This window comes from Chaetodon auriga, chromosome 9 (assembly GCF_051107435.1).
Source record: "Chaetodon auriga isolate fChaAug3 chromosome 9, fChaAug3.hap1, whole genome shotgun sequence".
Taxonomy (NCBI): domain Eukaryota; kingdom Metazoa; phylum Chordata; class Actinopteri; order Chaetodontiformes; family Chaetodontidae; genus Chaetodon; species Chaetodon auriga.
Window position 1 is genome coordinate 23547501 of NC_135082.1, and position 27708 is coordinate 23575208.

The window sequence follows — 27708 nt, forward strand, 5'->3', positions numbered from 1 at the left end:
AAAGCACTTATGTGTTATTTGTCTTGTTATTTTTTGCTTTTTAGATATTATTGGCTGTCCAAAAAAAAAACAAAAAAACATATTATTAATAGATATAGTGGTGCAATTTTTGTGCATTTTTTTAGTTTTTGCTGTGGTTGTGATTTTGTTTTCTTCATGTGCATTTTTAAATCTTCTTAGCTGTCACCTTTACCCCGTCCGCTGACCCCTGTCTCGTGTGCATTTCGCAGGAGAAGACGAGCGCCCTCAGCCTGAGCAACGTGGCTGGGGTCTTCTACATTCTGGTCGGAGGACTCGGTTTGGCCATGCTGGTGGCCTTGATTGAGTTCTGTTACAAGTCCAGAGCCGAGGCGAAACGAATGAAGGTGGCAAAGAATGCACAGAATATTAACCCAACTTCCTCGCAGAATTCACAGAATTTTGCAACTTATAAGGAAGGTTACAACGTATATGGGATCGAAAGTGTAAAAATTTAGGGGGTAGGGAACGAGGTTTTCATAAATTCCCCCCAAATGCACGCTTTTTGGCTCCATCCGTTCCATCCTTCAGTGTTAGTGAATGAAGAGGTTGGCCAAAGGATCGTATGTACTGGTGATTTATGATTTAATGAGAGAGAGAGAGATATCCCCCTTTTTTAAAGCTTAAAACTGTGTTCGTCCATTTAAGTTTCCTTGCTGTTTGAAACCATTTTCATGTATGACTGTTGATGGCCATGCTTGTTAATACCTCTGTCCTAGTAACACATTTCAACAATAATGCTTGCAATGACCATGCATAAGCCTTTACATGATCATTTGAATCTTGCATTGTTACCCATGGGCATCATATTTAGTTCTCATCTACATTCTCATGTTTTGAACATTTATAATCTTTTAAGCTTGCAGATGTGGAGACACTCTAACCTAACATGTTGCTTCCTTGTGTGTGAATGGATCCCTGTGTGTGTGTGAATGTGTTAATGTTTGCTTGTGTCTGTGGGTACATTTGACTTTGTGTGTTTAGATGACCTTTGGGGACGCCATGAGGAATAAAGCGCGACTTTCCGTCACTGGGAGTACTGGGGAGAATGGTCGGGTGATGACTCCAGAGTTTCCTAAAGCTGTCCACGCTGTCCCTTACGTGAGACCTGACATGGGACTGAACGTCAGCCTGACAGATCTGTCCTGATCAATGAGAAACTTCTGAGTGCCTTATAATGGTTTCAATAGAGCGATTTTTTTTCCCTTCCCTTCCTCCTTCTGTTCCAGCGCTTTTTCTGTCTGTCTGGTGAAAAAGGAAAGGTAGGAGATGGAGGCTTCATTTTGTCTCTCACAAAGACTTGTATTGTTGCTCTCTGTCTCCATTTCTCACCGTATAAAACACCTCCCTCCTCTCTGGGTGGAATTACATTTCGGAATATAAAAGGGAGGCTCTTTTTTTCTAAACTGATGACACCACGCTTTCCTATCTATCTGTCTGGACTGGACTGAGACGGAAACGAGGGCTTGATTGACGACAACGGCTGCTTCTGGGAGTCAAGAGTTCTAGTCATCCATGTTTGTGTGTGTGTGTGTGCGTGTGTGTGTGTGTGCGCGCGCGCGTGTGTGAGAAGAGCGTTCGGGGTGCGTGCGTCAGGGGAAGATGTCGTCAAAAACACGCTGTTTCTGTAGCCACCACCGCCAAACAGGATTTTCAAGCACACTTGATATCATCTGCATTAAGATGTGAAATTGTCCTTTTTTTCTAAGAAAATCTAACAAAAAACCTTTATTGAAAAAAAAAGATTTTTATGTATTTTCACAAAATAGCTTTTAAATAAACTTGCTTACATACTGGTTGGATATAAACATCTTAATGTGTGATAAAGAAAGAAAAAATACTTAACAGCTTCTAGTTCCATATTTTTAAAGCCAAATACATATGGGGGTGAGATGTTGAAATCATGTAATTAATTCCTATTCTAAACTTTCCTGTATATTTTATTCTTTAACATTTGGTGTTGATACGAAATATATGTCAATGCTTGACATTTGGAATCAATCCTTCTATGTTTTTCTTGTTAGAGTTGGTGCAGCGATTTTGCTTTCTACTTTTGTCTCTTTGTTTGCTTCAGTGCTTTTGTTGTTTGTATTTTTTCTGACGAGGACCAGGGTTGTTCTACTTTCAAGAGGAAATTAATCTGTTTACACACCATGAATGCAACACAAGAAAAAAAAAACACAAAAAATAGTATGGTATGGTATTATTGCATCACATTTTGAAGTGACATCAAAAAGAGGCATCGACATCCACGTGGTTTTCGTGGTGGTTTAAAATGCCAAATAAGTACGAGTGCCAAATTCTAGTGCCAGTAGATATGAATATAGTCTTAATATAATCAATCACTGTCATCTCAGTGAATGTAAATGATACATTCTGTAACTTTTGTAACTTGATGTACAGTTGGTGGCAATGACAGTGCTAATACAATAGCCTTTTCGCTTTGTTTTCCAGTCTCCATGTATTTTGCATTGATCTGACAATGAAGTAGCACCAGTTGCATGTTGTTGCCGCAAATACGACATAAGTTTATTTCATTACTGCCAAACATGCGTTTTCATTTTAATGTTGAAGTTGTGAGGTTAACTGTTTGAAATTGGAAATACAATGTTATACATACAGTATATACAGTATATACATATATACATATATTTTATATAAAAAGTTTAAATATGAAAAATTATAGCCCCTTTTCATCATAGCGTCAAAGCTGATCTGCTTCCATTAAATACTAAATCTGGTTACTTACTCAGAAAACACAGTATTAATACTTTTCTTTGTTTGTTCTCTTTTTTCTTTTTTTTTTTTTAGTTATGCAGTCATAACTTTATTGCAAAATTTATCCAGATGAGCACTTCTAATTATAGGACACGTTTTATTTTTCTGAAATTGACCTATGAAGAGTACTCCACTGCAACACAAAGGGAGGTAAACTGTACTATTATTATCACTGTTGTTTTTGTAATCAACAATAGAAACATATACCGTAGTTGCTTATCAATTTCATCGCATATTCAGGCTATTCTCACTGACATTTTGTATATGGAATGTGTGCTAACTTGTTTATTTTTTGGGACTCTTTCTAAATAAAAGTGGCTGATCTCTTGTTATCTCTCAGTGTGTGTCATTTATTTCAGATGAGCTGCTGCTAAAGCGTCACAGAACAGACGATGTGATATTTTCAGTTAACCCCGGCAATTAAACGACTTAGGTAGACAAATGAGACGAAACGTGATTAATTAACTTATGCAAATTCAACTAAAAGTTGGTTCTGGCTGCCTTTCAGACGATCTGGAGCCATGAGTGTCGGAGTCTTAGAAACAGAAGATGATGAGCAGAATCAATCCATTGTTGTCGGTTCTATCTGAAAAGAAAGCTAAAGATGACTATTTTTAAATGGAACACAAGTTTCCTTAAAGCTGTGGCAATAAATGAAGTTGCTGACTGTCTGTGTAGTTTAAAATAAATAAAAGTGAGCATTATTTGGGTGATGTAAACTGGTGTAGTTGAATGTCCTACACATGTCCATGGTCCAACCAAGGTGTTTGTTATTTTCCCTGATTGGACTCCTCCTCAGGATCATGTGGTCATGCACTGACTGCTTGATTGTTAAATGCTCTGCACACCCACATGTGTTTTCATGCTCCTGCTGATCAGACCTCTGCTCAGGCTGAGAAGCTATCCTTACATGATGGCACCAAACTCAATGTCTTAAAGCAGGCGGTTACACCACAAAGTGACGTTCACTCATCCACGCAAAGTAGCTTGGTGATATGGTGACTACAGTCTGAACTCACTAGTGATTCATTTTGCCTTGTTGAGGAAATCCTCTGATTGCAGCGATTGCATTGAAATGAATTTATTTCCCAACAATTCCATATCCTGGTTTTGACAGGCCTAAATAAGAATGATAAAGGTTCAAGCTACAACAAATGAACATAAGGGAGACCAACCAACCAATCAATCAATCAAGAACAATTTTATACACACAATCCTTCGAATCACAAGTTAAAACACTAGACACTAGAGCTTTGAAATTCTGACCATATCCGAAATTATGGACCAAAATGGGGTCAAGTGTCAGCGCAATGACCAAACCCTGTTTTGGTACATGGTCGAACATGCTGCTGTGGGTTAGCTGCACCAGCTTCACACTGAGCACAGCTGTAATCAGCCAGAACTGAAAACACCTGTGCACATGGAATTTGAGCAGAGGTTTGGAGAAAGCCATGTAAGTGTAGATGCTTAAAATAATCAGTATGAATCAGTCTGAATATCATTACATCACAAACAATTCTTTAAATTTACATGCACTTGCTCATGGTATTTCAGCAAATATAAAGGTCATCTTATTCTATTGAAAGATAATCTGATCACTTATTGTACGCAGCCCTCGTGACATTTGAAGCATTCAAACTGTATTACATTAAAAACACAAGGACATAAACAAGAAATTCAGATCCTCTTCAGAACTTTCTCTTTGTAAATACAGGATTTTGTCCACCAACATCACCATGGTAGCTCTAAGCTTTTGTGGAGCGCTACAATCCACAAATAAATCTCAGAGTTATGACTTTAAAGCTGCTGAGTGATGACGTCCACCCTCCATCTGCAGAGTGCTAATGAAGGTCACACATCTCCATGAAGATGGTCGACTTCCCTCTGCTCCATAAAGATAATCCCTCTTTTCTCCCATCTAGGCCATATGTTCCTCTCCAGTTCTTTGTGGTCATTTTCCTTCACACCTTTAAGTTAATTAAATCATATTAAAGTCATGTTTGGACACACTCGCTCATTATCGGAGGTGGACTGGATGCAGGTCACTTAATAGCAAAGATTAAAGAGTTCATCAGGTGTTCTTTAAACAGCAAACAAAAACCAACCTTCTGCATTTCTGATTGTGTTTTTAAGGGTAAAAGGCGGATAATAAGATGAGTGACATTGTGCAAAACAAAAACCTGAATCCAAATATACCTTCCTTTTAACCACACAGAATAATTTACTACTTCCTTTTCTTTTTAAACGCCAGACCGTACTGCTGCTTGACTTTCAACCAAAATAAAGAGATTTGCATAACCTTAATCAGTTTCCCTTAGAGGCCACCTTTGTGTATTTTTAGCCTTCTCTTTAAGACCAATGAATTCTTAAAGGTTAGGACTGTCTCATGGCTACCTCGCAAACATTTTGCTCCTTTATGGTAGCTGCAGCCAGAGGGCTCCTGCCATTTATTGCTTTTGAGGTTTGGGGAGTCATACTATCAGTACTAATCTAAGTAGTTCTTCAAATATTATGAATATTTATGTTGTTGATGTCCAACTTTAAAAAGTGAACTAACCTTTGATGCACCTTTGTTTTTCCTTCTATGCGGAAATGACTTATTGAAGTTACATTCCCCAGGAGTGATGCCATTATCCCGCCAATCAGTCTCACCACCTTTGTGCAATCAAGTGTGCTTATGGGCCATTAGTTCAGCCAATCACAGCACAGAGGGATGGTTAACCAAAATGAATCTTCACCCATGTGAGCAATCAGCCTGTGAGGCGCCATTTCTGTCTCTCTCTCGTCCTCAAGCATTTCACGTCGCTGGTCGTCGATGGATATTCTGATTCCTCCCTGGGCTGAAGCTAATGATGACAGAAGGTACACAGGGAATGGCCTGAATCTGCCACCTCATATAGGAGACATCAATAGCACAGCCAGGGCAATGTTTCATCTTCAGGTTTTATTAACGAAGGCCTGACTGCTTGCCTTGGCCTCATTAAAATGCAGCAATGTCACAGAAATGCTCACACAGCAATGATGGTGCAGATTTCGATTTGAGAGCTTTTTGCGACCAGAAGTGGCTACAAATTTCATTAACTCATTGTCATATAGTTAAAGCACTGAAGTCTGCTTTCAGCCAGTCTTTTCAGCAAACTGAAAGAATTTTTCCATCTATAGCCTCCATTCAAAGATAGCTGGGACACTGTTAAACATAAATTCAACAGAATGTGATAACTTGCAAATCCATTTTAACATAATATACTGGATTGAACACAGCACAAAGGCAATGTATTTAAGTTCCATCTCATCCACTTTAGTAATTTCTTTGTAAATGTATGTGTATTCTGGATTTGATGCAGCAAAACGAGTAGGGACAGGAGCAACACCAGACTGGCAAAAGTATGGAATGCTCCAAAAACACCTGTATGGAACATCCCACAGGTAAACAGGTTAAAGGACCTGTGCCTAAGATTTAAGGGGGTTTGTTGGCAGTATATGACAAACCAAACGCTGCCTCAAGAAAGCACCTTTTACGTTTTTCGCAACTTTCACAAACACTGTTGGTTCTCCAACAAGCTTGGCAATGTGTAACCTCACTACCACTAGATGCCACTAAATTTTTCACACTGGTCCTTTAATTGGTAGCAGGTGATAGCATCATGATTGGGTATGAAGGGGCATCCTCCAAAGGCTCAGCCGTTCATAAGCAAGGACGGAGCGAGGTTCACCACTTTGCGAACATGTGATTGTGGAAATTGGGAGTCAATTTGAAATGAAGAATTAATTACAAGCAATCAATTTGGCATCATTTATTCTCTTTTTGATCCATTCATTCGCTCCTCTTATCCAGCGGGGTTTTGGTGTGTGTAGCACCTTAGCAGTCAATCCCCCAGCTAAACTTAATGAAGGTGACACCTCATGTAAATGTCACCAGAATGCAATTAAGTTGACAATTTATGTCAAATTAATATTGACTACTTTACCCATTTAAGAAGCCAGTGGAACATGGAGCATATTATGGATATGACAGGTCTTGAAAAGTATTCAATTTAAAAGCGTCTGTACCTGAAATGACGATAGCTCTGCTGGGTTTACTGTCTGAAGGGATGAAGGGCAGAGGACGACGGTGTCCAGTCCTCTCGCACTAAGTAGCACCTGAGCAAGTAAGACAGCAATGCTAATACAGGATCACATTCATTTACATCACAATGACTCAGATAGCTGAGGACGGGGATTTGTTTGTGTGTAACAAACCCCAACAGCAAAAATATGTATGGTACAACAAAGCAAGATTAGAGCATTTAATGCCAAATGTTTGACTGCCTGATTTGATAATTAGCTCACACTTAATTGTCTAATCTAATTAATTATAAACTGGTTTCACCTTAGGGATCAATATAATCCATTTTATCTCATAAGGAGAGGCCTAGAGACGTGAAATTATTCCATTTGTCTCAAATTAAGATCTTGTCAGATTAAGATATTTACACTGTATTTCCATTCTCATGGTATTAAATAGTGACCCATGGTCTTTGAACCAGGATGGAGCAGGTGCATTATACTGATGCTTTAGCAATTTCAAAGTGTGTACTCATCTGCCTCAAAGACAGTTCACAATTATAATGTTTCATGCAGCAGATTTACAAAGATTATCAACTCTGGTTGAGAAAACGATAATTGATTGGCCCGTGGAGTTCATTAACTTCTTCACTAATGTCTTCGCCTGCTAGCCAATCAATTATCTTGTTGTCAGGAAGAATATGCACACTAATTAGTGTTGTGACAAGAAAAAGGATGATACCACAGTCATGTATCCAATCAATAATGAAATACAGAAAGAACATCTGGCAACTATTAATGATAATAACAAAGAAGAGGAAGCATTTACAAACTGATCTAAAATGAAAAAGACAAAAAATGCAAAAGAGTTATAAAAGCAATACATTTTACTTACACTGCTGAATGAATTATCCTCGAAAAAATACATGAACACACAACAGAAGGCCATCACTTTGTCTGTTTGACATCAAAAAGATATTACTTATGCAGAATGATATGCATTTTTAATTTAGAGCGATAGAAAAATGAATGTGACGATTGGCTGCAAAGTACAATAATAACTGTGTCTGGAACAAGGTGTACTTCAGTGTCTCCTTTTCTCAGACGTTTTTATGATGATCAGACTTTTTTTGTGGTTGGTGGTTAAAATTCCTTGTGATCTTCCAGAAGCTAAGCCCCTGATGAACATCATAAAGCACAGCCATGTTTATCCACTTTGTCTTAAAGTGCTCCTAAAGTGAGAGGTAAAGAGATAATGTTATGAGCTGGGGTACACCTCTTAAAGTCAGTGACATTTCCCATGCAGATGTGACATTTTCAATTAATTTCTGTTCATATTATGCACAGCCAACAGGACGGTTCATTAGCGTTGGCTCCTTTCATTTGTCTATTGCTGTAGTGGGGGAACGGCAACTCTTTTGCAGGCAGTCGTCTAATCACCACAGCGAGTGATTAGAAAACCCGACCAAAGAACCTCAGCGCTGCCATACAGAGCGAAGAAGAGCAACATATTTCTGAAGCAGCCAAGGTGGTGGGTGGTGTTATATGCTGTAAAACAGTTATCCTCTGGCTGGGTTGTCATGGCAACAGTGTTAGCTGGGTTTCTCATGTTCCAGTACAGCGTGTCATCCCTGTAGCTGCACGTTGGCGTGCACGATGGGGGGGGGGCAGGGCTGCTCCTCCATGCATACCACCATTTTAAGTCACCCATGAGAATAAAACAAACAGCTGTTGTGTTTTTATCTGCAGAGGGAGCATGTAATCATGTGTGATTCTGAAGGGAGCGACAGCGAGAGGGGCTTCAAAATGAACCGAGAGCCTCTCTCCTGAACGAGGTCGAATACATTTCCATGGTAACAGACCATGGCGAGCTGTTGTTCTGTTGTTTTCCATCGCTTCGAGCACGTCGAAGGTGTGCGAGCAGCTTTGAGGTGGCATTTCTTCTGCAAATGTCACAGTTGCAACTCAGCAGACGCAGCAGCTGCGTTTAATAGCGGTGACATTCAAAATAAAGCGAGCTGAAGATTTGCACTTTCATCACTTTTGTTTAATTTATGAGTTTCCTCTGTGGTGTGTCAGGTTAAGTACTGCATGTGCTGCAATCAGTCAGATGTCTGTGTGTGATCAAAGATCCGTCTTCATTTCCATTTACCTTGACTGAGACTGATTTGGTTCGGTTCAAGCCACCAACACAAACAGCACAAACAGCAGTCAGAAACAGACAATCCTGTCTCATCTCTCGGTTTATTGGTGGACATTGTTTCCCTCTCCCCTTCAATGTTTCGCATTGTTTACACTCGCTTGCCAATGCTGGCTGAGCAATAAACTAATGGTCTGTCTCATAACATTGTGGGATATGTGACGATGTACAGAGGGAGGCCCTGTTTTGATGCTGCTGTGAACGCTCCACAAAATGGATCATACAGACACATGCAGTTCAGTTTGGAGATGGACTGGATGGACTATTTCTTTACATTTTACCCAACACATGAAACAACCTTGTATGAATCAATAAATTAAAGGATTTTCTTTATTACTGTGTCGTGCATACAACTCTGACCAGCCAACATCAGCTTACAAGATGCTACAAATCCATATAAGCTGGATCCAGATCGCTGCACATAGATTTTCAATCAATACTACAAACCGGATTTTTGTGTAAAACAGAATGCAATCATTTGCAAATTAACTGTGTTTACTGACACCGAGTGGTCCTGAGCCCATGTTGTAATATCCTTTATACAATCATGTGTTCACAAAGTGGTGAACCTAAAATTTCAGTGTGTTTTCCTTTTACTGTTTTCAATTGAGTATATGTCAAAAAGGATCAGCAAATGATCACATTCTGTTTTATTTGTGTTTTCCACAGCGTCCTAACTTTTTGCACAAAAACATTAAAATAAGCTTTACAACAAGATATTGCATGAAACACAACACATGAAAATTTAACAACAGTTCCAGTTTTTCATCATCTGTACTGTAAACCAGAATATTTCAGTTTCTGGTTTTCTCAGGCGTTTTCGTGGAAAACTGACAGTCATCAACAAATCATCAAAGCGCGTGCAGCACAAAAGCAAATGAGACTCACTATCTCCCAAATCACACAACCTGTCTCACACAATCTGTTTTCCTCTCAGAAGAAAGGATGCTATCTCAACTGAGCAGCTTAAGATCTGTGGCTTTTGGATGATTGAGATGTTACATTAGATGTTTTAATATTTGTAATACACAGATATGGACATGTCCTTTTTCTATTTTCACATGATATTTTCAAACAATTTTGACAGATATGTAAATATGCAATCTCGGTGCTGTACTGTAGCATTAATTCTGCTCTTTTTCCTCACATTAGAGGCTGAATTTCTTAAACAATTGATTCTTCAGGTCTATCTATAAGGTATATCTTTGAGCATGTATTTCACAGTCCGTGAGGTATAAGGTTGCCATTTGTAAGAGAATTTTTTAAATATTCACGACAGAAAAACAGGTGCAGCAATCATCAAATACTCCACCAGTCAAAGCAGAGTCATAATTCAGCAAAATGCCACCATGAGTTGATGCATGATAAATGATATATGAAGGAAGCTTCAAAATAATGATGACTGTGAAAGGAAATCGGTAAACAACATTGCAGCTCATCTGACGAAGGACAAATTATGCAGCAGCTGTTTGGGGAGTGTCACAGTGAGTTGCCATCTGTGCGAAAAAAAAAAAGTCTTGAGCTGTAAAAGTCGGTCCCTCGCTATTTCCAGTCCACCTTTATTCAAAAACACTGATTTCTACTGGTAATGACCTGCAATTTGAGCTGTTCATTTCTTACTGATTGTTGTAGCTGGGTCTGAAATGTTTATATCTGCCACTGATGCTGCCATCATATCAAGGTTTCTTCTTCAAAAAAAGAAAAAAACATAACTTCAGTTAGAAATCACATAGTTGCCAGTAATCTGAGGCATTAGCCTTGGAAATGGGACTGGTTTGGTTTCCAAAGGAAGGATCCACTCTCAGACAGACACCATCTGCCTCCAAATGTCTCGCTTGCCGATGGAACTGGCATTGTCAGTGGTGTCGGGGGAAATGGACCTCTCCTCTGCGAAGATGGATCTTCCATGTCCACTGAAGACCACCAAGATTAAATCTTTCATTGGACTGGCTTGCCCTGATTTATGTAGCCTATGTAGATTGCAATGCTATTCACATGGGCAAACTGCCTTTAAGCTATGCATGAGTAAAGGCTCATGCTGCTGCTGCTGCTGATGGGCAGCTGAGTGTGTGTGCATGTGTGACAATGAGGGTGAAGGATTGGGTGCATGTTTATGTGTGTGTTTGCTTTAGTACTTCTATCATTGTGAGGACCATTATGAGTTTTAGACCTTAAGAGTGAGGATGTTTTAGGAAAGCAAAGGCACTTTGGCCATTACTCGCTGCTTCAAGAGGCTGTTTCGAGGTCAACTGGTTTCAGGGTTATGGCTACGATAAGGTTTATAGTAGGTTTAAGGTCATTGCTTGGCTTGGTGGTTGAGGTTATAGTCATGGCTTTCTCACAAAAGTGAAATTCATCCATGCATGGTTCTAGAGCTTCTCATAGGACTATTTGTTAGCAAACCACTGGCACACATGCTATTGCTATTTATTTTCTCTATACTGTGCTTACACACTCCTGACATGTTTTCAAGATTGTCTGTAACTACAGTAAATAAAAGGTTATTGACGGGAGAACAAAAGCTCTGCATTCTAGCAAGCTTGCTAACTGTCAGCTAACAGTTAGCTGTCAAGAAGCAAGCTTGTTAGCTCAATAATTGATAGAAAAATACATTTGAATAGTTTATTGTACTATCACCTGCAAACCATGTCTCTATTGTGGAGCAGTTTATACTGCAGCACATGAGGGTTGAATAAAAATGGCTGGTGCAGATGTTCCCCAGAGGGTCAGCATGGTCAAGACGGCTTGATCAATAGCACAAACTCACAAGTCAGATTTCATCGATATTACCTCAACACTTTACCATCAAAGCTGCTGGTGTGACCAAGGCTTTTTGGGCAATGCAGCATGTCAGTGACAGTCGCTGTGTTTAGTCGTTTCTTTCCTGAGGTCAAGAAATACAGTACATTCATTCAAATACTTCATATATTGTTGAAGTATTGTTATTCTGTTTTTCCATACTTGCATGAGCCCAGGTGGAAGTGTGTGGTGGTCCCAGGAGAGCTATTGGCATATGGGTGCGTTTGGCTGTAACAACCAAGGTAGAACAGAAGGCCACACTTGGCAGGGGAGGTGACGGTGGATTGACACTATTTCCATGGATGGACAGCCAGTTATACAGTGTCCTCACCAGGATTTCATCTCTGTTTTCACCCTAATAAACACCTCCTCAGAGGGAGGCCCATTGATTTTCCTTCAGGGGAATCTAATGCATTCAGGGAGGAAGCCTACATGCAACCCTGAAATATTTTCAGAGAACATACCAACAGTCTGATGCTCTGTGATGAGGTGGTTTGATACAACTCTTATCTCATTTTGCTCTGCTAAACTGCTCGAACAGTGGCTAAATAAGTCAGAATCCAAAAGAAAACACAGTTGAATCACCCTTTATTCAATAATGTTATAACCCAAGCAATGACTGCTGCTTGGTACACTACATCAAATATACACAGTTGTCATGATCATTATGAGTCATCCTTACCTGCTAATCTGGAGATAGCCAGCTTGAGAGGCCTACTTGGTGTCAATGTATTTGCAAGGAATATGCATTGCTGATTGTGGTTGTGTTTCAGTTCACATCAGCCTCACAACTCAGCTTCTCAACAGGAATATTTGATGTGGGATGTTAGTGCACTAACTGCTAACTTACTAAATGTTCTTAGGTTCTCATAAGTAATGCAGGAATTGATTGAATTTGCATTTACTGTGATCACTAGATTGCTCATTCATGGAGGGACTGTTGCAGAAAATTATGTATTGAGCTCTGAAATATTATTGTACTCCTTTAATTATGGCAACCAGTCCAGCAGAGACAAAAAAAAAAAAAAACATGGTGTCACAGATAAGTCATGAACCAACAGGTGGCAGTAAAATCACTCAAAATGGAAATAAAGAAAAAATGAGCCGTTGGATACAGATCCGGCTATTAAATCACAGATCCTTCCTCAGCTCCGGCCGACACTGTCCAGCCCTAAAGATGCAGCTGGGCAAAAGAAAGGAGATGCAAACAACATAAATTAAATGACCGGGGATGACTCCTCAAAGCCCTGTAGACTAAAAATTCAGAAATTGCTTGTCATAAGATAAAAAAAACAGCCCCTCCTGGACAGCCCCTCCAGCAACATACTGGTACTAAGCAGCTGGAGTTCCCAAATGTATAAACGAATCTTATACCCAGGGGCACTCAGCAGGACATCTGTGGAGCACGGTACCTTTCAGAATTGGGCAAATTGGGGGCAAAGTGAGATGCTGTTATGAAAGAAAATGGAGGTTTCGATGATGCATTTCTCAGCGGTCTCAGTGCACACCTTCTTTTGCACATTGTCTGTGTTCAGTCATTTTACTGCAACTACCAACAAACTGTATGCATCTTTTCTCCACATTTAGTTGTAGTCAGTTGCAATGTTTTATTGTGCTTCTCATCACCAAATTCAACTGTTGGCCTGGGGAACCACTTCTTCTCACCTGTCAGCATGAACTTTAGTGAGAGGGGAGTAATGCAGGTGGATACTCATGTTATATCCCCCTGACACCATGGGAAGTGAGAAGGACATGCTTTCTGGGTGGGTGGAAAATACCCATAGGTGGGGACAGACGGGAACAGGATGTGGCCTGCACTGTTCAGCAGGATGAGTGCCACCGGTGAGGGTCACAGCACAGCGCCATGTTTCTTGGCTGGGGCTGCATTCACACATTTCCTAGTTTGGTTGGCTATGAGCAGTTCCTGCTGATGCCAAGGACTGCCCCATCCTTTCCTGTTAACAGTAGCCAAAAATTATGCCTCCTTTCCAGTACCAAGATGAGAAAAGACACCAGAAGCAGGAGCAACTGATTAATCTGAGTTCTCTTTTCCAAATCTAAAATACTCACAAAGAACATAAATGCTCTGAATGCAACATCTTCTCTCGAGCTAGAGGATGGTGATTCCCAAAGAAACATGCTGAAAATCAACTTTCTCTATATGGCAGCAATCTTGCAAAAGTTATTTATCTGCTCATGCATTGAACAAGACAACAGCTGAGGCTGCTGGGAGCTCTGTCAGTCAGATTTTTGGCCCCATCAGTATTTGGGAGGCCAGGGGGAATATCCTGCTAAGGTATTATAATGTTTCCTTGTCTTTGTCTGCAGGGGGGGTAGGCGTAAGCACAAACGTACGTGGGTGTGACCTACAAGTTTTTTGGTGACCGGCAGTTGTAGCATAATCCTGGCACAGTGTGGCAGAGCGGCTGAGTACATTATTAATGGCTGGCCTGTGATCCTGTTCAGCATGATCAGTGCCGAGTAATGTGAGGCAAAACCCAGCTGTGCTATCCAAGCTGGAGCAAGCCTTGATCAGTGTGTAGCCAGATTACATCATCCAGTTGTCTGTGAGGCTGAAGAAAAGTAGTAAGAGTTATCATCATGGTAATCATGAATCTCTTTGCTGATCTGAATCCCTTCAATGAGCTAAGATAAGATAAAATAATCCTTTATTGATCCCTCAGAGGGCGGCAGCACAAAGACAGAAACAGGTAACAAATAAGATGAATAGACAAACAAATAATTCTAAGAATATAATATAATAAAGGGGAATAGAATAAAATATGAACTATGCAAAAGCAATTAAACTAAATCACACTCAGATTGAGCACACATATAGTAGCCACGGTTGTATTAGTGCAATACCATCTCAAACAAAGTAACATAGTGATTCAGAGGCACTGACTTTGTAGTTTCATCAGCTTTTTCCTCAGCCAAGCATTTCAAATGCTTCAGTATTTACAAAAGTAACTGGACACATCACCATTCACGCGGTGGCTGAATCTGGCTGCCTTCAGTTCAGTAGTGCGACAGTCCGCTTTCGCTGTCTTTTAATGGGCTTTAACAAAATTAAATGCGGTCAATCACAGCGGAGCTGATATCAGTGCTCTTAGTCACTACTGGGGGAAGCTCCACTGCCAAATGCTGATTTGTTCCCCAAAAATGGCTGTTGCAGACTAGACATGTAACCTTTTGACCACAGGATGGTCTCACACACTGCTTGGCTGCCTGTTACCCAACATAACTTCCATCTGTGTCCCATGAAAGCTCTGTTTTGACAGATCTCCACCGCCCATCACACTAAGCATAGGAGCATTCTCTATCTGCATGCTGAAGGCAGCGCTCGTGGATGCAAGCCTGCAAAGCAACAAAGTTTCCTCTGCAGAATTTACTTTTTATGAGTTCATTTTACAAGCACAGGGAATTTTTTGGCTGTGTGTGGTCACTTTGAATGAGTCCACTTTTTGGGAGAGTGTTTGGCGTCATCTAAAGTAACTCAGGTTGTCAAGTGAATACTGGCGCTGACCCTGTGCTGCTGTAACATTTATGAAAGTGGATGTAATTTCTGTATGAATCCAAAATCTACACTGCCTTTTAATTCATCTGCTAATCTGAAGCGACCTCTATGGGCAGTCTACATAATTATGCAAGATCATTTGGTAACCATGGTGACACATATCAGCAAGCGAGTGCAGGGATTTGATCACAGCAGAAAGGGAAAAGGGGTTAAAACGAAAGTGTGTCATGCTTATGTCATATTCTGTGTATTTTCCCAGTTTCTGGTATCACAACAGTACAAGACGCCTGTTTTTCATTCTTTTTCTACTGTTGTTAATCATAACATATGAGTCCAGCTGATGACTCAGTTAATAAGACTCATTATCTTGATAATTCTTTACACTGATAATTTATTATATCGGCATTTCTGCTTTGTTATTCATAGATGGTGACACCTGCAGTCAAGGTCCTTGACAGTGCAAATAATTAATTGTTTATGAATTGTGTTTTGAAATGAGTTTTAATTCCTTATTATTATGAGAAAAGTGTAACCAGCTGTCAAATTATTTCACATTTTTCACATGATGCCATCTCCAGTCCATGCAGATGACACTGAAATACCTGAGCTCTGGTCCTCAGGGTTCAGCTTTGAAGCCTCCCAGTGACAGACATACAAATACCCACGTTGCATATTCAAGGTAGTCCAGAAGGCAAAACAGCCCCACCTTGTGTGAAGCCTGGCACTCAGTAGATTTCCGTTTGCCAGTGATGTCCCCCTCACGCACCACCCTCTCGAAATCTACAAACACACACATGCACCCGGTTCCCCAGAGGGTGATGGATCTCAGCCGCTATTCTCCTCTGTCAGGCCATAATAAGGCTTCGCATGCCTGCAGCCTTCGTCTATTTGGCCCCTGATCTATCAAGACCATGCCAAGGTGTCAGAACCTATTAAACAGCAGACCCAGGGGCCACTCCCATCAATGTAATGTTTACGCTCATTGCTCCAGATAAACTTGATCCATCTAGCTTTCAAAGACGATGCTGAACACACACGTATATACCCTGCAAAGAGCTGTCCCTTGTTTGAGTTTCATCCCATTGATTATTAAGACATAAACATATCGATGCCATGCTAACTGGGAACAGAGCATGTTTAGATGCTTCGGAGAGAAAGACGGAGAGTGAGATGTGCTTGTGTGAGAGAGAAATGCAGTTGTTTGGTGATACAGAAGAAGCCGAGATACAGATCGACATCAAACACTTCAACCCAATACCACAACCACAGATTTGAAGCCGCCGCTGTCTGTGCAGACTCACAGAGCTGCACTGTGGAGGTGGACAGATTGTGACGACAGGTGCTCCTCAGCAGTTTTCTGTCTCTAAATGGAAACCTACGCCAACCCCCACCCACCGCTTTATTCCTGATCTAGCCCAGCACTTCCATTTATCTCAGCATTAGACTTCTCTCTGCTCTCTATACTGTGCCACCAACAAAACAATAAACCAATAAGCAACATGCAGTGAAAAAGTTATATTTCCTCACACCCAAAAAGAAACAAAACATCTGCTCAAAAGAGAGATTATTATTTCTGCATCTTGGTGTTTGGAGGTCTGGCCAAAGATTCCACTAATTTTGCTTTTTGAGTTTAATTGCTCCTCTGTAGTTGTTCTAATCTTATTTTTAATTTTTAATTTTTAAGTTTCTCTACTTACCTGCTCTTATTCTGTCCTTGTGCTGCTGTAACACCAAAAATTTCCCATCTGGGGCATCAATAAAGGATTACCTTATCTTAATGTAGGAAGTGATTTAAAGTTGATAGCACCACCGCAACACTAGACATTATCAGACCGTGTTGTGCTCAATTATGTATCCCAAAGGGCTGTATATACATTTTCTCATTTCCTTTGTGATGCAGAGCAACACTAGCCTTGTCTCACTAATTACTGCTGAGCAGCAATAAGAAGTTTTGCAGTGGAAAAAGCTTTGCCAGATCACAATATATCAGGATCAGAAACCAAGACACTTGCAGGCCAAGCTAACAACAGTTCTTGTGGTATCTCAGTTGCCGCTGTGTCCCTTAAGTGTAGTTAGTTCGATTCTGAGGAGGAGAGTGTGAGCTCCAGCCTAGTCTGTGGTGTCTGCATGCTGCCCCAGTGGCTAACTGTAGTACTGCAGCAAAAAAGATCCCCTGCAGCCCTAAAAAGCATTCTCCCCATAGATGTGTAAACCTGCTGACAGTACAGACAGTACAACTACTCTTTGTACTACTCTTTGTTGTATGAATTTTTTATGTCATGAACGTTTAAAACATTTTACCACAGCCTATAAGGGTTATTTTTGTACACACAAGGTCACCCCAATGTAAAGTCTGGGGCTTTGTGGAACGGTGCATGCAGGGCCAATGAAAGAGACAATAATGTGATCCACAGTGGACAACAGCCAACTCACACTAACAACCAACAAACATTTTTTTAAGTTATTAGTGGTGACCATCAGCTAATCCACAACAAACACATCATTCTCCAACAAATACTTCCCATCAAACGTATCCACAGTGGTACACAGTGACCACCGGCTAACCAAAGCTGCAAGTAAACACCAACACAGCAAATAACAATGAGTGCCTGGCATCTTTAATGATGATGAATGCCAGCTAAGACACCAACTATAATGAATTAATTCTCAGAAACTGACCTACTATCAACCATAATAACTCATTCTCAAAAACAACTTCATATCGAATGAATATCTTTCTGTCATTATCCTGAATGTGAATTCCAGCTCCAATGACCCTGTGGGAAAGGTAAGACAATACCATCCTCTGCATCATTGAATTTTTTTGTTTTCCTTCCATCTGCCATAGATCCCTTGCAGTCCTTGCAATCACCTCTGCAATTATGTGGTTGAATGAGCAAAAATTGCCAACGGTATTTAGGAAAGATAGCGGCCCTCACATGGAACTCCAACCGAAACCCTCAGTGTGGTGCAGAGAGATGCGCATCAGTGACTTGAAGTCCAGGACATGTCCTCCTCACATTTCAGATGGGACTCATTCTAATGTATTATTTATTTGCTGAAATAGAAAAAAGTGCAAGACATGTTTTTCATTTTTTTTTCTTTTGGCTAAGTAGCAGGCAGAATATCACAAAGTAATAACAAAACTGAAGGGGAATTTCTCTGATGTGATAGTTTTTAAGTGCTGTTCAGCGATTGAAAATGTTAAAGCTCGGAAGAATTAAATCTAAAAGAAATATATTATGCTATTATAGCTAATATAACTAAATCAGCAATTATATCTCAATTATTAATCCACTTCCAGATGGTTATTGACACCATTTTTAATCATTGTTAATGTGACAACATAAATAGAAAAAGTACTGCCATCCTATTACACTTTCTGCAGTTTACCGTGGTGTCTTCATGCGTGCATGAGCATAGTAGTGTAAGATTTAAACTTTAACAGCTTTTGTCATCCTCGCTGTACGGTGGGAGTCATTGTCGCTATGTTGGCAAATTTGCTTAATGCAGCACTGTTCTTTTGTTCAATTAAAGCTTCGTACTTTTTGAGATGATGGACAGGTATGGTTAATGGTATTAATATTGTAAACTGTGGACCAAACTAAAAATACCCATTGTACTTGCATGTGAATAATTTAGCCCAAGAGAACAGAATCATCTCCTGCTGAAAATGGGCTTTCCACAGTGTTGCCATTAATACATGAAGTCCCTTAAAATTTGTGCACTAAGGCACCTCAAAACACTGACATGATAAATTTATATAATGCATAAATAAAACATATTTGGTGAAGCTAATAAAGATAGCAGCATACACACTCAATTCTGAATTGAATAATTAGCCTCAGAGCCTGTAAATATTATAAAAGATTTTGTTTGTTTTCTGCAGATTTGCAATAACTTTGACCAGTGTTCATCCACTCATCAGCATGTTGAATGTACAATGATCACAGGGATCTTTATACCGTACAGGCATATCTATACTAGCATACAGTACAGCTGGCGTTTCTGACTTTCTTTACATGAATAGTTCATTTCTCAGTGAAACAGCATGTTACACTAAACACTCAGAAATGAGTCCATCATCAGCAACATTAATCCCGCTGGTGTTCCCCAAGGCTCCATCCCAGGTCCTCTACTCATTTTGCTTGGGTTTAAAATGTATGTCAGTCAGAACATTTTAAACTTTAATTTCCAAACATTATTACTGCCATTGATTGTGAGAATAATATTTTGCATACAATATTACAATACGATCATAAAAAATAACCCAAAACCTCTGGAGATGTTGCTTTGTTTTGCCTCCTATTTTATAAGTAATAAAACAGAAAAAGTTTCATCTTTGTGAACACTAAATGTTTAAGATAATAGTAATTTAATAATAATCTACACTCATCTAACTTTGTGTGTGCACTGTAATCTCTCTGTGTGTGTCCCCTTTCTGGGGAACTAAATCTAATCATGAGATGAGATATTAGGTGCTATGCAATTAAATTCACGTTAATTAAAAAAGTGCAGGTGTTGCCAGAAGTGATAACAAAAAATTGTTGACTGGTTTGAGGCCTCTGCACACCAGGCCAGAGTACATGTGGGGTCATTCAAGGACAGGCGCTGGTTCAAACATTGCTTGGGAAATGGTCTGCGAGGATTCAGGGACTCAAAACCCATCATATCAAATTGATCCAACTTTTAGGAATAAGATATGAGCCTTCTGATTCCAAATGAAAAGCCTCTATTGACAGCCAGCCAATAAATGGACCTCTGTCTTCAAATTTTTTGAATAGAAACAAGGACAGTGCCAGTTAATTAAAGGCACATTCTGGTTTCCCTATATTAAAGGATGAATGGATTCATTTTCAGAACTGGCAGTGATCTTTGACAATAACTTCCAATTCAAATGCATGTACGAGTATTAAAGTTGGCCTGTCTGGACCTCTGGAATATTGCCCATATAGAAACTCTCACTTTCATTATTGGAACTACTGTAAAATGGAAATAGTAATTGAACGTTATGAATGTTGGGAATAATGTCTCAAACTAAAAAACAATATCCAGGCACAAAGAAAGATTTCTGATGTGGGTGTTGCTGTAAATTATAAAGGAACTCTGAATTGTAGGGAAGAACCAGTTTGTTCCCTTTTCTTACATGACAAGAACTTGATAATAGAGTCGTGATTACAGATCCTTCCTCCTCTGCACTCAGAGCGGTGACACTGAGCAAATGTAAAAGGATTTCAATCAACAATAGCAACTCCCCTCCCCAATATACCCCAAGCACAAAGGAACAACCACTTACATGCAAACTTCACACTGAAATATGAATCATCTTCTATGAATTAAACACAGGCTTGTCTTCTATGAAAGAAAACACCCTCAGCCTTTTCTTCCTGCCTTTTATTTGTTATTTGCTCCATCTCGATCAAACCTCATAATGAAGGGCTATATCTCGCGTACACTGTGACAAGCCCTGCTCTTACTCTTGCATTGTCTGATTGCTTGTAATGTTTGAGAAATAAGAATTGCTTTGGTGCCCTTCATGCAGGCTACTCCGGATAAGAGTGTTGACTGAACAAATTCCTTCAACAGCTGATCTCAGAGCAATTACTGCATGCATACTGTAAATAGAGCTTTCTAGAAACAAAATATTCCGAGAAGCTTGCATTCACAATATGGCAAAGATAAAAGAAATGTGCTGTTCCAGTGAAGGGGGAGGGTCTGTGAGCAGTCTGCCTATACAGCCCCGAGGCTGTTGGAGATAGGATCTGGAAATCCTGATCACTGCATAGCTACAGTTACTTGGCTCATTTTGTAGGTCACACATCATCAGGGAAGTACAGTGAGGATAAAATCTAAGAATTTGCCAGCTTTTTTTTTTCTAAATCAAAGGCTGCTAAGATCAATTTGATTGTTCATTATTAATGACACAGGAGGGCACTGAATTATTTGCATTTACATGAAAAAGAAAAGGAAATCTGAACATTTTAGTTGTCAGTTGTTTACCCAAAAAAAAGCCCTTTTTTGGTCTGTTTGGTTTACCTGAGCTTGTGTTGGGATACCTCAGAGTGGAGAAGTAAAAAACAAGACAATTATTTCCAGAAAAAACCTTTTAATCATTTTCATCAGATCACAGCAGCTTGTTTTTCTCTTCCTTTTGAAATTGGTCATTTATTCTAAATGAGAAAAAAAAACAAAAAAAAAACGATTTGGACTGTTATTGGTGCCTTCCCTCAATTTGAAGATATTTGCTTGCAGGGCTTGTTTGAAATGCTCAAAAACTGCATGACCAGCTGTACCAATAGGAGTAGTAACTAAGTAGCCTACAGTAGACAAATACCAATTTGTTTCATTGTACTAACTATGACATCAATGTCAGCCAGGAGTAGCGTCTCTCCGCAGGGTCAGTTCGAATAATTGCATTCAAAGTGCATCACGTGACGCGTTATTCCTGAGGCGCAGCAACCCAGCCGTCCTTGATGTGTCTGTTCTTGTACTCTCGGAGGACTGCCTCTTGACTTATGTCACAGATTTAGGTTACAAGAGGAAAATTTATATCATGAGCGACCCTGGTGACTACAGCCATAATCACTGCGGGTCAGCTATAGATAATTTTGAGTTTTTACAGTGTTTAGATTTAATACAGAATGATACAAACTGTAGGTATCTCTTAATGTCATCGTGTGTGCAGTACATAGTGTATGCTCCCGTATGCACATATGCATACATATTTAGATGATCTCAATGGAAGAATATTTAATTCCATCTCCTTGACGTGCTTCAGTGGTTGCTTTTGTCAATCTGCGAATTGCCTATTTCTTCATTTCCCCTGGGAAAGCATCAGAGCCGCTTTGGTGGGAGAAGCAAGTCCCGACGGCCTTAATTTAGTAATACAATCTTTGATAATGGCCCTTCTGAAACCCAAGTTCGGTCCTGAACGCAGGAAATATAATACAATGTGTTAGGTAACTGTGACGCCAGGTGGCAATCAAAATGAGTCTTAAATGAGGCATGAGTCACGTATGATGCCAAAAACAGCCATGCATACACGTGGAAAAGCACTTGTGTTTACTCAATTAAATTTTAACGAATACAATGAGAGTGCTTTGTGAAGATCAGCAATGAATGATGCAATGATGCACTCTAAAGCAAGAGGAAACAGCAACCTGGTCTCTCAGCGCAACTGATGGACCGTTAGACATATAGAGATGTACCCATGTTAGGCTGGATTTGCCTTTAATATAGCAAGCAACATATATAAGACAATGTGTTCCTGGCAGGGCTCAAACCGGAGGATGATGTCATTACACGGGATCCATCTTAGACCTTGAGGCCACCAAGATACTCCTGAACTGAGTTTCTGATGTAATTTGATGTAATCTGCAGGCGAGCCTTTGCCGTACAGCTCTGAGTACAGTTATAAAATGTGCTAATTACTGTCAGAAAGCACAAACTGTCTCACTTTATCAAAATGATGTATATAAATGGCATCCAAATGTTACTATTTTGTCAAACAAAGCCTTATACAGTATGTTAGCTACAGTGCTATTAGTAGAAAATGTTCCCTTGGTTTCAGTTTTCAGTTTAAATTTGGGCTATCAGTCATTTTAGACCTAGCCTACAGGTGTCACTTCTTTTTTTTTTTTTTATGGCCGAGTCTAATCTCAAAATCAAAGTCCCAGCTGGGTTTTCATGTCCTTTACCTTCAGAGTTATAGGCCAGTATACCGAGTCCCAGCTCCCTCCCTCCCTCTGGATGGACAGAAGTGTGGTCATTAAAAAAGTATGAGCAACGAAACACCCAGAGGGGCCACAATATGGAACTGAATCACTCTGATTTCCAGCCGGCGGATTAAAAATAAATTGTGTCTAAAATATTCAGGGGGACGTTATTAGTGCAGCTTTGCAGTTTCCTTCCTCTGCCGAGCAGTTCCACGGTCGAGCTGCTTTGCCTCCCTGGGGTTTTGGGTTCATCCAGGCGTCCGTGAGAAAAAAAAAAAAAAAAAAGGGGGGGGAAGCACTGGGAAAACAGGATGAAGGAAAAACAGCAACAAGAAAGAGGGAAAAGAGGTGATGAAGGAAAGAGAGAGCGAGGTGGAGAAAGAGGAAGAGTACGAGAGGGTGCCACTTGATGTTGACAGCTTCATTATCCATGCATTACATCAGCAAGGTGTGTGCTGCTTGGACATTAATGCCCTCTCCCTGGTCAGCGTGATGGTTAGATTCAAGGTTAAATCATAAAGTTACATCCAATTTTCTATCTATGATTTTTATGGTATACTGCACAAAGGAGGAGAACTTCCTGAATTTCTAATCAAAAGTGAGGTATACAGTTTTGGAGTCGGCATTGATAATTAATGAGCGAGATGTGAGGTGATGGAGATGCAGATAAAGACGAAGAGTGCAACACAGAAAGCAGCAGAGAGAGAAAGCCAGATGTCTCTGCTGTTAGCTGTTAAAGTGCTGTTAGCTCAGATTTGCTTCAGATAATGAAAGCATGTTTAGAGATGCTTCCAGCTGTCTGGGATTCCTTCGCCTACTGTACTCTGGATGTCACAGAGCATAAAGCTATGCGGCTAATTGGATAGGAGTAACTGAAGGGGTTTTATCTTTAGCATGCTAGTTGCATTGTGAGCTACAGCAACTACTGGATGAGCCAGCTAAGCACTCATATACTCAGGATACCTTTACCTCATGTACTTTAAGTATATAAATATGATCTTAATTTACTATTTATAGGCAAGTCCATTTGCTGCATACTTTGCTGACCATAGCCATGCTGCTCAGTGATTTTATTCATGCGGTGACAGAGCGATTAAATACTTGGACCTTGGAAGTTGTATACATTTTATTTTTATGTATGTTAACCAGCTAACTATGATTCAGAAGCTTACTATCCTTGGGAATTACATCTATATTAGACAGTTCCTCATGATTTACATCCAATACCAATGCTCAGCGCCAATACAGAAAGCAGCACGCCCTCTTTGGAGCGAGGTGGATGTTAAGCGGGTGGAGATCGGGGTACTGGAGTTTGTGTTTCTCAGATTTTTACATATTATTAATTGTAACCACGATTTTCACCAGATTTTTCTTCACCATATAATTTATGTTGGAATTAGAAAAATGTTGCCACTGAAACTAATTTGCCAACTAAAAGTCTGACACATCTTTGAACCAGTACTGCCTGACATAAATGCAATATGTAGGAAAAAAAAGACCAAGGGAGTTTTTCAACCATGCACCTTCTTACCACAGCAGCTTGAATAGCAACTACTAAGTTATGATTATAGTAATAATAAGCTTGGTTACACAGTGTTCCTGAGCGATCCGATTACTTTGCTGGAGCTACGATATGTAGAGTTGACATGTGTGTATCTGTAGTTTCCACACAGTCACACATGATCAGCAGTTACATGCAAAAACAAGGATTTCTAATCTTTTTCCCAAGCTTTCGTGTCTTTCTGGTGTGATTTACCAAAGATGACGAAGTGCATATAATGAACAGCCACATGAAGTACAAAGTACACATATGATTAATACTCCACCACACACACACACACACACACACACACACACACACACACACACACACACTGACTGGAAAGCAATCATGCTGCGATGTATATTTAATCACCTGTTTTTCCATTTAACATTAATGCATTGCTTTAGTAAAGCTTCGCACCTGCTCCTGTAGCAGCGATGTTGTACGTCAGCCCCCTCCTCACCGTCCCACCCACTCTGTCACTTCACAATAAATCATTCTCCACCCACTCCCCATCTGCATACACCACCGGCAGCAGCCTCATTCAGTCACTTACTTCTTTGGCCGTGATGGAGCCTCATTGCTTTGCATATGTTTTGGCTTTCAGTGTCCACACGGATGAAGACGACGCTTCTGTGGAATGAGTGTGTGCAGGATTTGTCTTTCATTTTGGACCAGCTGTAGCCCTCTGATACCTCAGTATTATTGTGAAGGCTTTCTATATGTGGCTTGTTTTCATTTTGATGCAATAGGAGTGAAAAGTAGGTGTTTTTGAATTTTTATTTATTTATTTTCCAAATATATGAACGTGCCAAAATTACAATCCCTCCAATGCAAGCATCGGAGGGAATGCCAACACACTCTTTGGCTTTTCTTGCTTCATGTTACAGATGATGTTCAAGTATCAACAAACATGTTTTCTCTGTTTCATTGGTCAAGCAGAGGAAGTTCAGCAGGGTTTTGTCCACCATTTTGGTTACCTTCTTTTCTTCTATGAAGCTGATCCACTCCTCATGCAGAAGTCTTTGGATCTCTTTTAATTACAGCTGTATCTGTGTAATGCTTTGCCTGATTATGATCAAACTGGATCATCATTTGATCAAATCTGGAGACCCTGTTGGTCTATAATCTCTTCAGTATGTTCACCAATTTGTTCACCGAACTTGGTCTTCAGCTGACCAAGTTTTACTAACTTTGGAGAAGAACTTCAAAATGTGTTTTCACATAATTAAAACAGGAAGGTCTGTTCATCTGATTGACAGTGACACCCCTCTAGCACCACTATTAAGCCATAGATGAGACACTTTCTGGGCTACAGTACTTAGCCATGATATTCTTTTTTATATTAATTTCATAGATCAAGACCATCAGACACAGTATTGTCATTTTGTCAAGCTGATTCATTTTTCACTCCATCTAATGTTACATCTCTTTTTAATTACGTCTATGCCACAGAGTACGACTGTAATGCATGAAGATGGCAGCAAACGTCCAGAAGCATCAAGTGAGCTGCATGTTGTGTCCAATTAAAATCAAAAAGACTGTGTGAAGCACCTTTGCTTGGTCATCACCTGCCTGCAAGACCCACACAGACAATCCCATCCATCTCTCCAATTTCCCATATTGCAAGCATTGCACTTTACCATTGTCCTTGAACTGCTGTTGGTGCCTTGTCAGCCTCACTTCTAATGGAACAGGACGGCCAAGCATAGCCATCACTTCACACATCAGACCTAATCAGGCATTCAAAATGGCCTCATCCCCTTTGCGTAACCTGCAGCCCAACACTGCGTTCTGATTAATTTCACCCCGCAACACTATTTGTCCAGTTCACCATCCTCCAGATCCATCTCAGCTGACTTCCACTTTAAAAGAGAAAACAAACAAGGGTCTCTGTATATCAGGCATGTGTGTGTGTTCATCTATGTCTGTGTGTGTGTGAGCGTATACACGCCATCTGCTCTAGCCCTGCACATCAGCAGTGGATATTACAGGGTGAGATGAGAGGTGCTGGAGCAGATGTGCTTCAGGAGGGGGTTGACATTGACTGAAATGGGAGCAGAGTTGAGATAGCCGGAGGATTTCGTCAGCATCTCACTGAACTCGTTAACAAAAAAACATCGTTTTTATTTATACATATATGTTTACCATGATTGTAAAATTACCACATCACCTTCAAAAATGATTTTTTGACCCCTGACCTCAGGTTGTGAATTTAAAATCAGTACTGATACAGTACATGCTAAAAAAAAAAAAATGTATTTTAAACAGTGATTTGGCAAAAAAAGGTCTTAATTCAAGGCATATTTACCAGTTTTTCCCTGAACTTTCAAACAACTGAGCAAACTCCATCCACTGGAGAGGATTTTTGAGGAAGGTGGATTTGATGCATTCATGAAAGTGTTTCAACAACATTAGTTCTAGGTTCCTGGGTGATATGATGACACCTGTGGTTTCTAGTAGTAACAGCAAATGCAGGTTACTAAAGTATACAATACAACAGAGAAGCTGTATCTGTTTACAATACATAAAAAAAAGTGGTTTTCTACACATCAGCAGGGCACAGATAAAGAAGTCTGTGACCTACAGCTCTTCATTTAGCAGCCCACTGTGGCTCTCTACTCCCCGCAACTTTTAACACTAATCCGATGATGGCAAATGACAAAATTGACCATTGCCTTGTTTCACAGATGTTTTTTTTTTTAATTTATTTTTTTTTATCACCTCAGTGACTAGTTGAATGCTTTTAGTGCGAAGCAGCAGCAGCAGTAGGACGTTCAGTTTGCTTTAGCAGTGACCGCTGAGAGTGAACAGTAGACAGTGAGGCCGATATCACTGGGATAAGATGATAATAGAAAAAAATCAGTAACCCTGGAAAGGCGGACGCTGCCACCAACATGGAATACTACTGTGAAGAGAGGTAGCTAGAGAGTTTTATGAGCATGAATTTTCTTAAAGTCTTGTGGGTTACAACTTTCTACATGTTTACTAAATGAGTGTGGTTTGACAGTGGCAGCAAACAACCCCGCATCTGTCCATATTTTAGTCTAAATGTTACTCAGCTGTGATTGGTGACGTAAATAGGTGACATTTT

The 27708-nt window shown here is 40.0% G+C and overlaps 1 protein-coding gene across 4 annotated transcripts in view; it reads left to right on the forward strand.

Annotated features, from left to right (window-relative positions):
- The window catches only part of gria2b (glutamate receptor, ionotropic, AMPA 2b), a 48056-nt gene extending 44928 nt beyond the window's left edge, over positions 1–3128 (forward strand). For 2 of the 4 annotated variants that reach the window (XM_076738813.1, XM_076738814.1), the window contains exons 15-16: positions 231–479; positions 1003–3128. In XM_076738813.1, coding sequence (XP_076594928.1) covers positions 231–476 — 246 coding nt within the window. In that variant the 3' untranslated portion in view covers positions 477–479; positions 1003–3128. The remainder of the gene's footprint in view (positions 1–230; positions 480–1002) is intronic. The other 2 variants (XM_076738811.1, XM_076738812.1) reach the window with 1 other exon arrangement.
- Positions 3129–27708: the final 24580 nt, after the last annotated feature.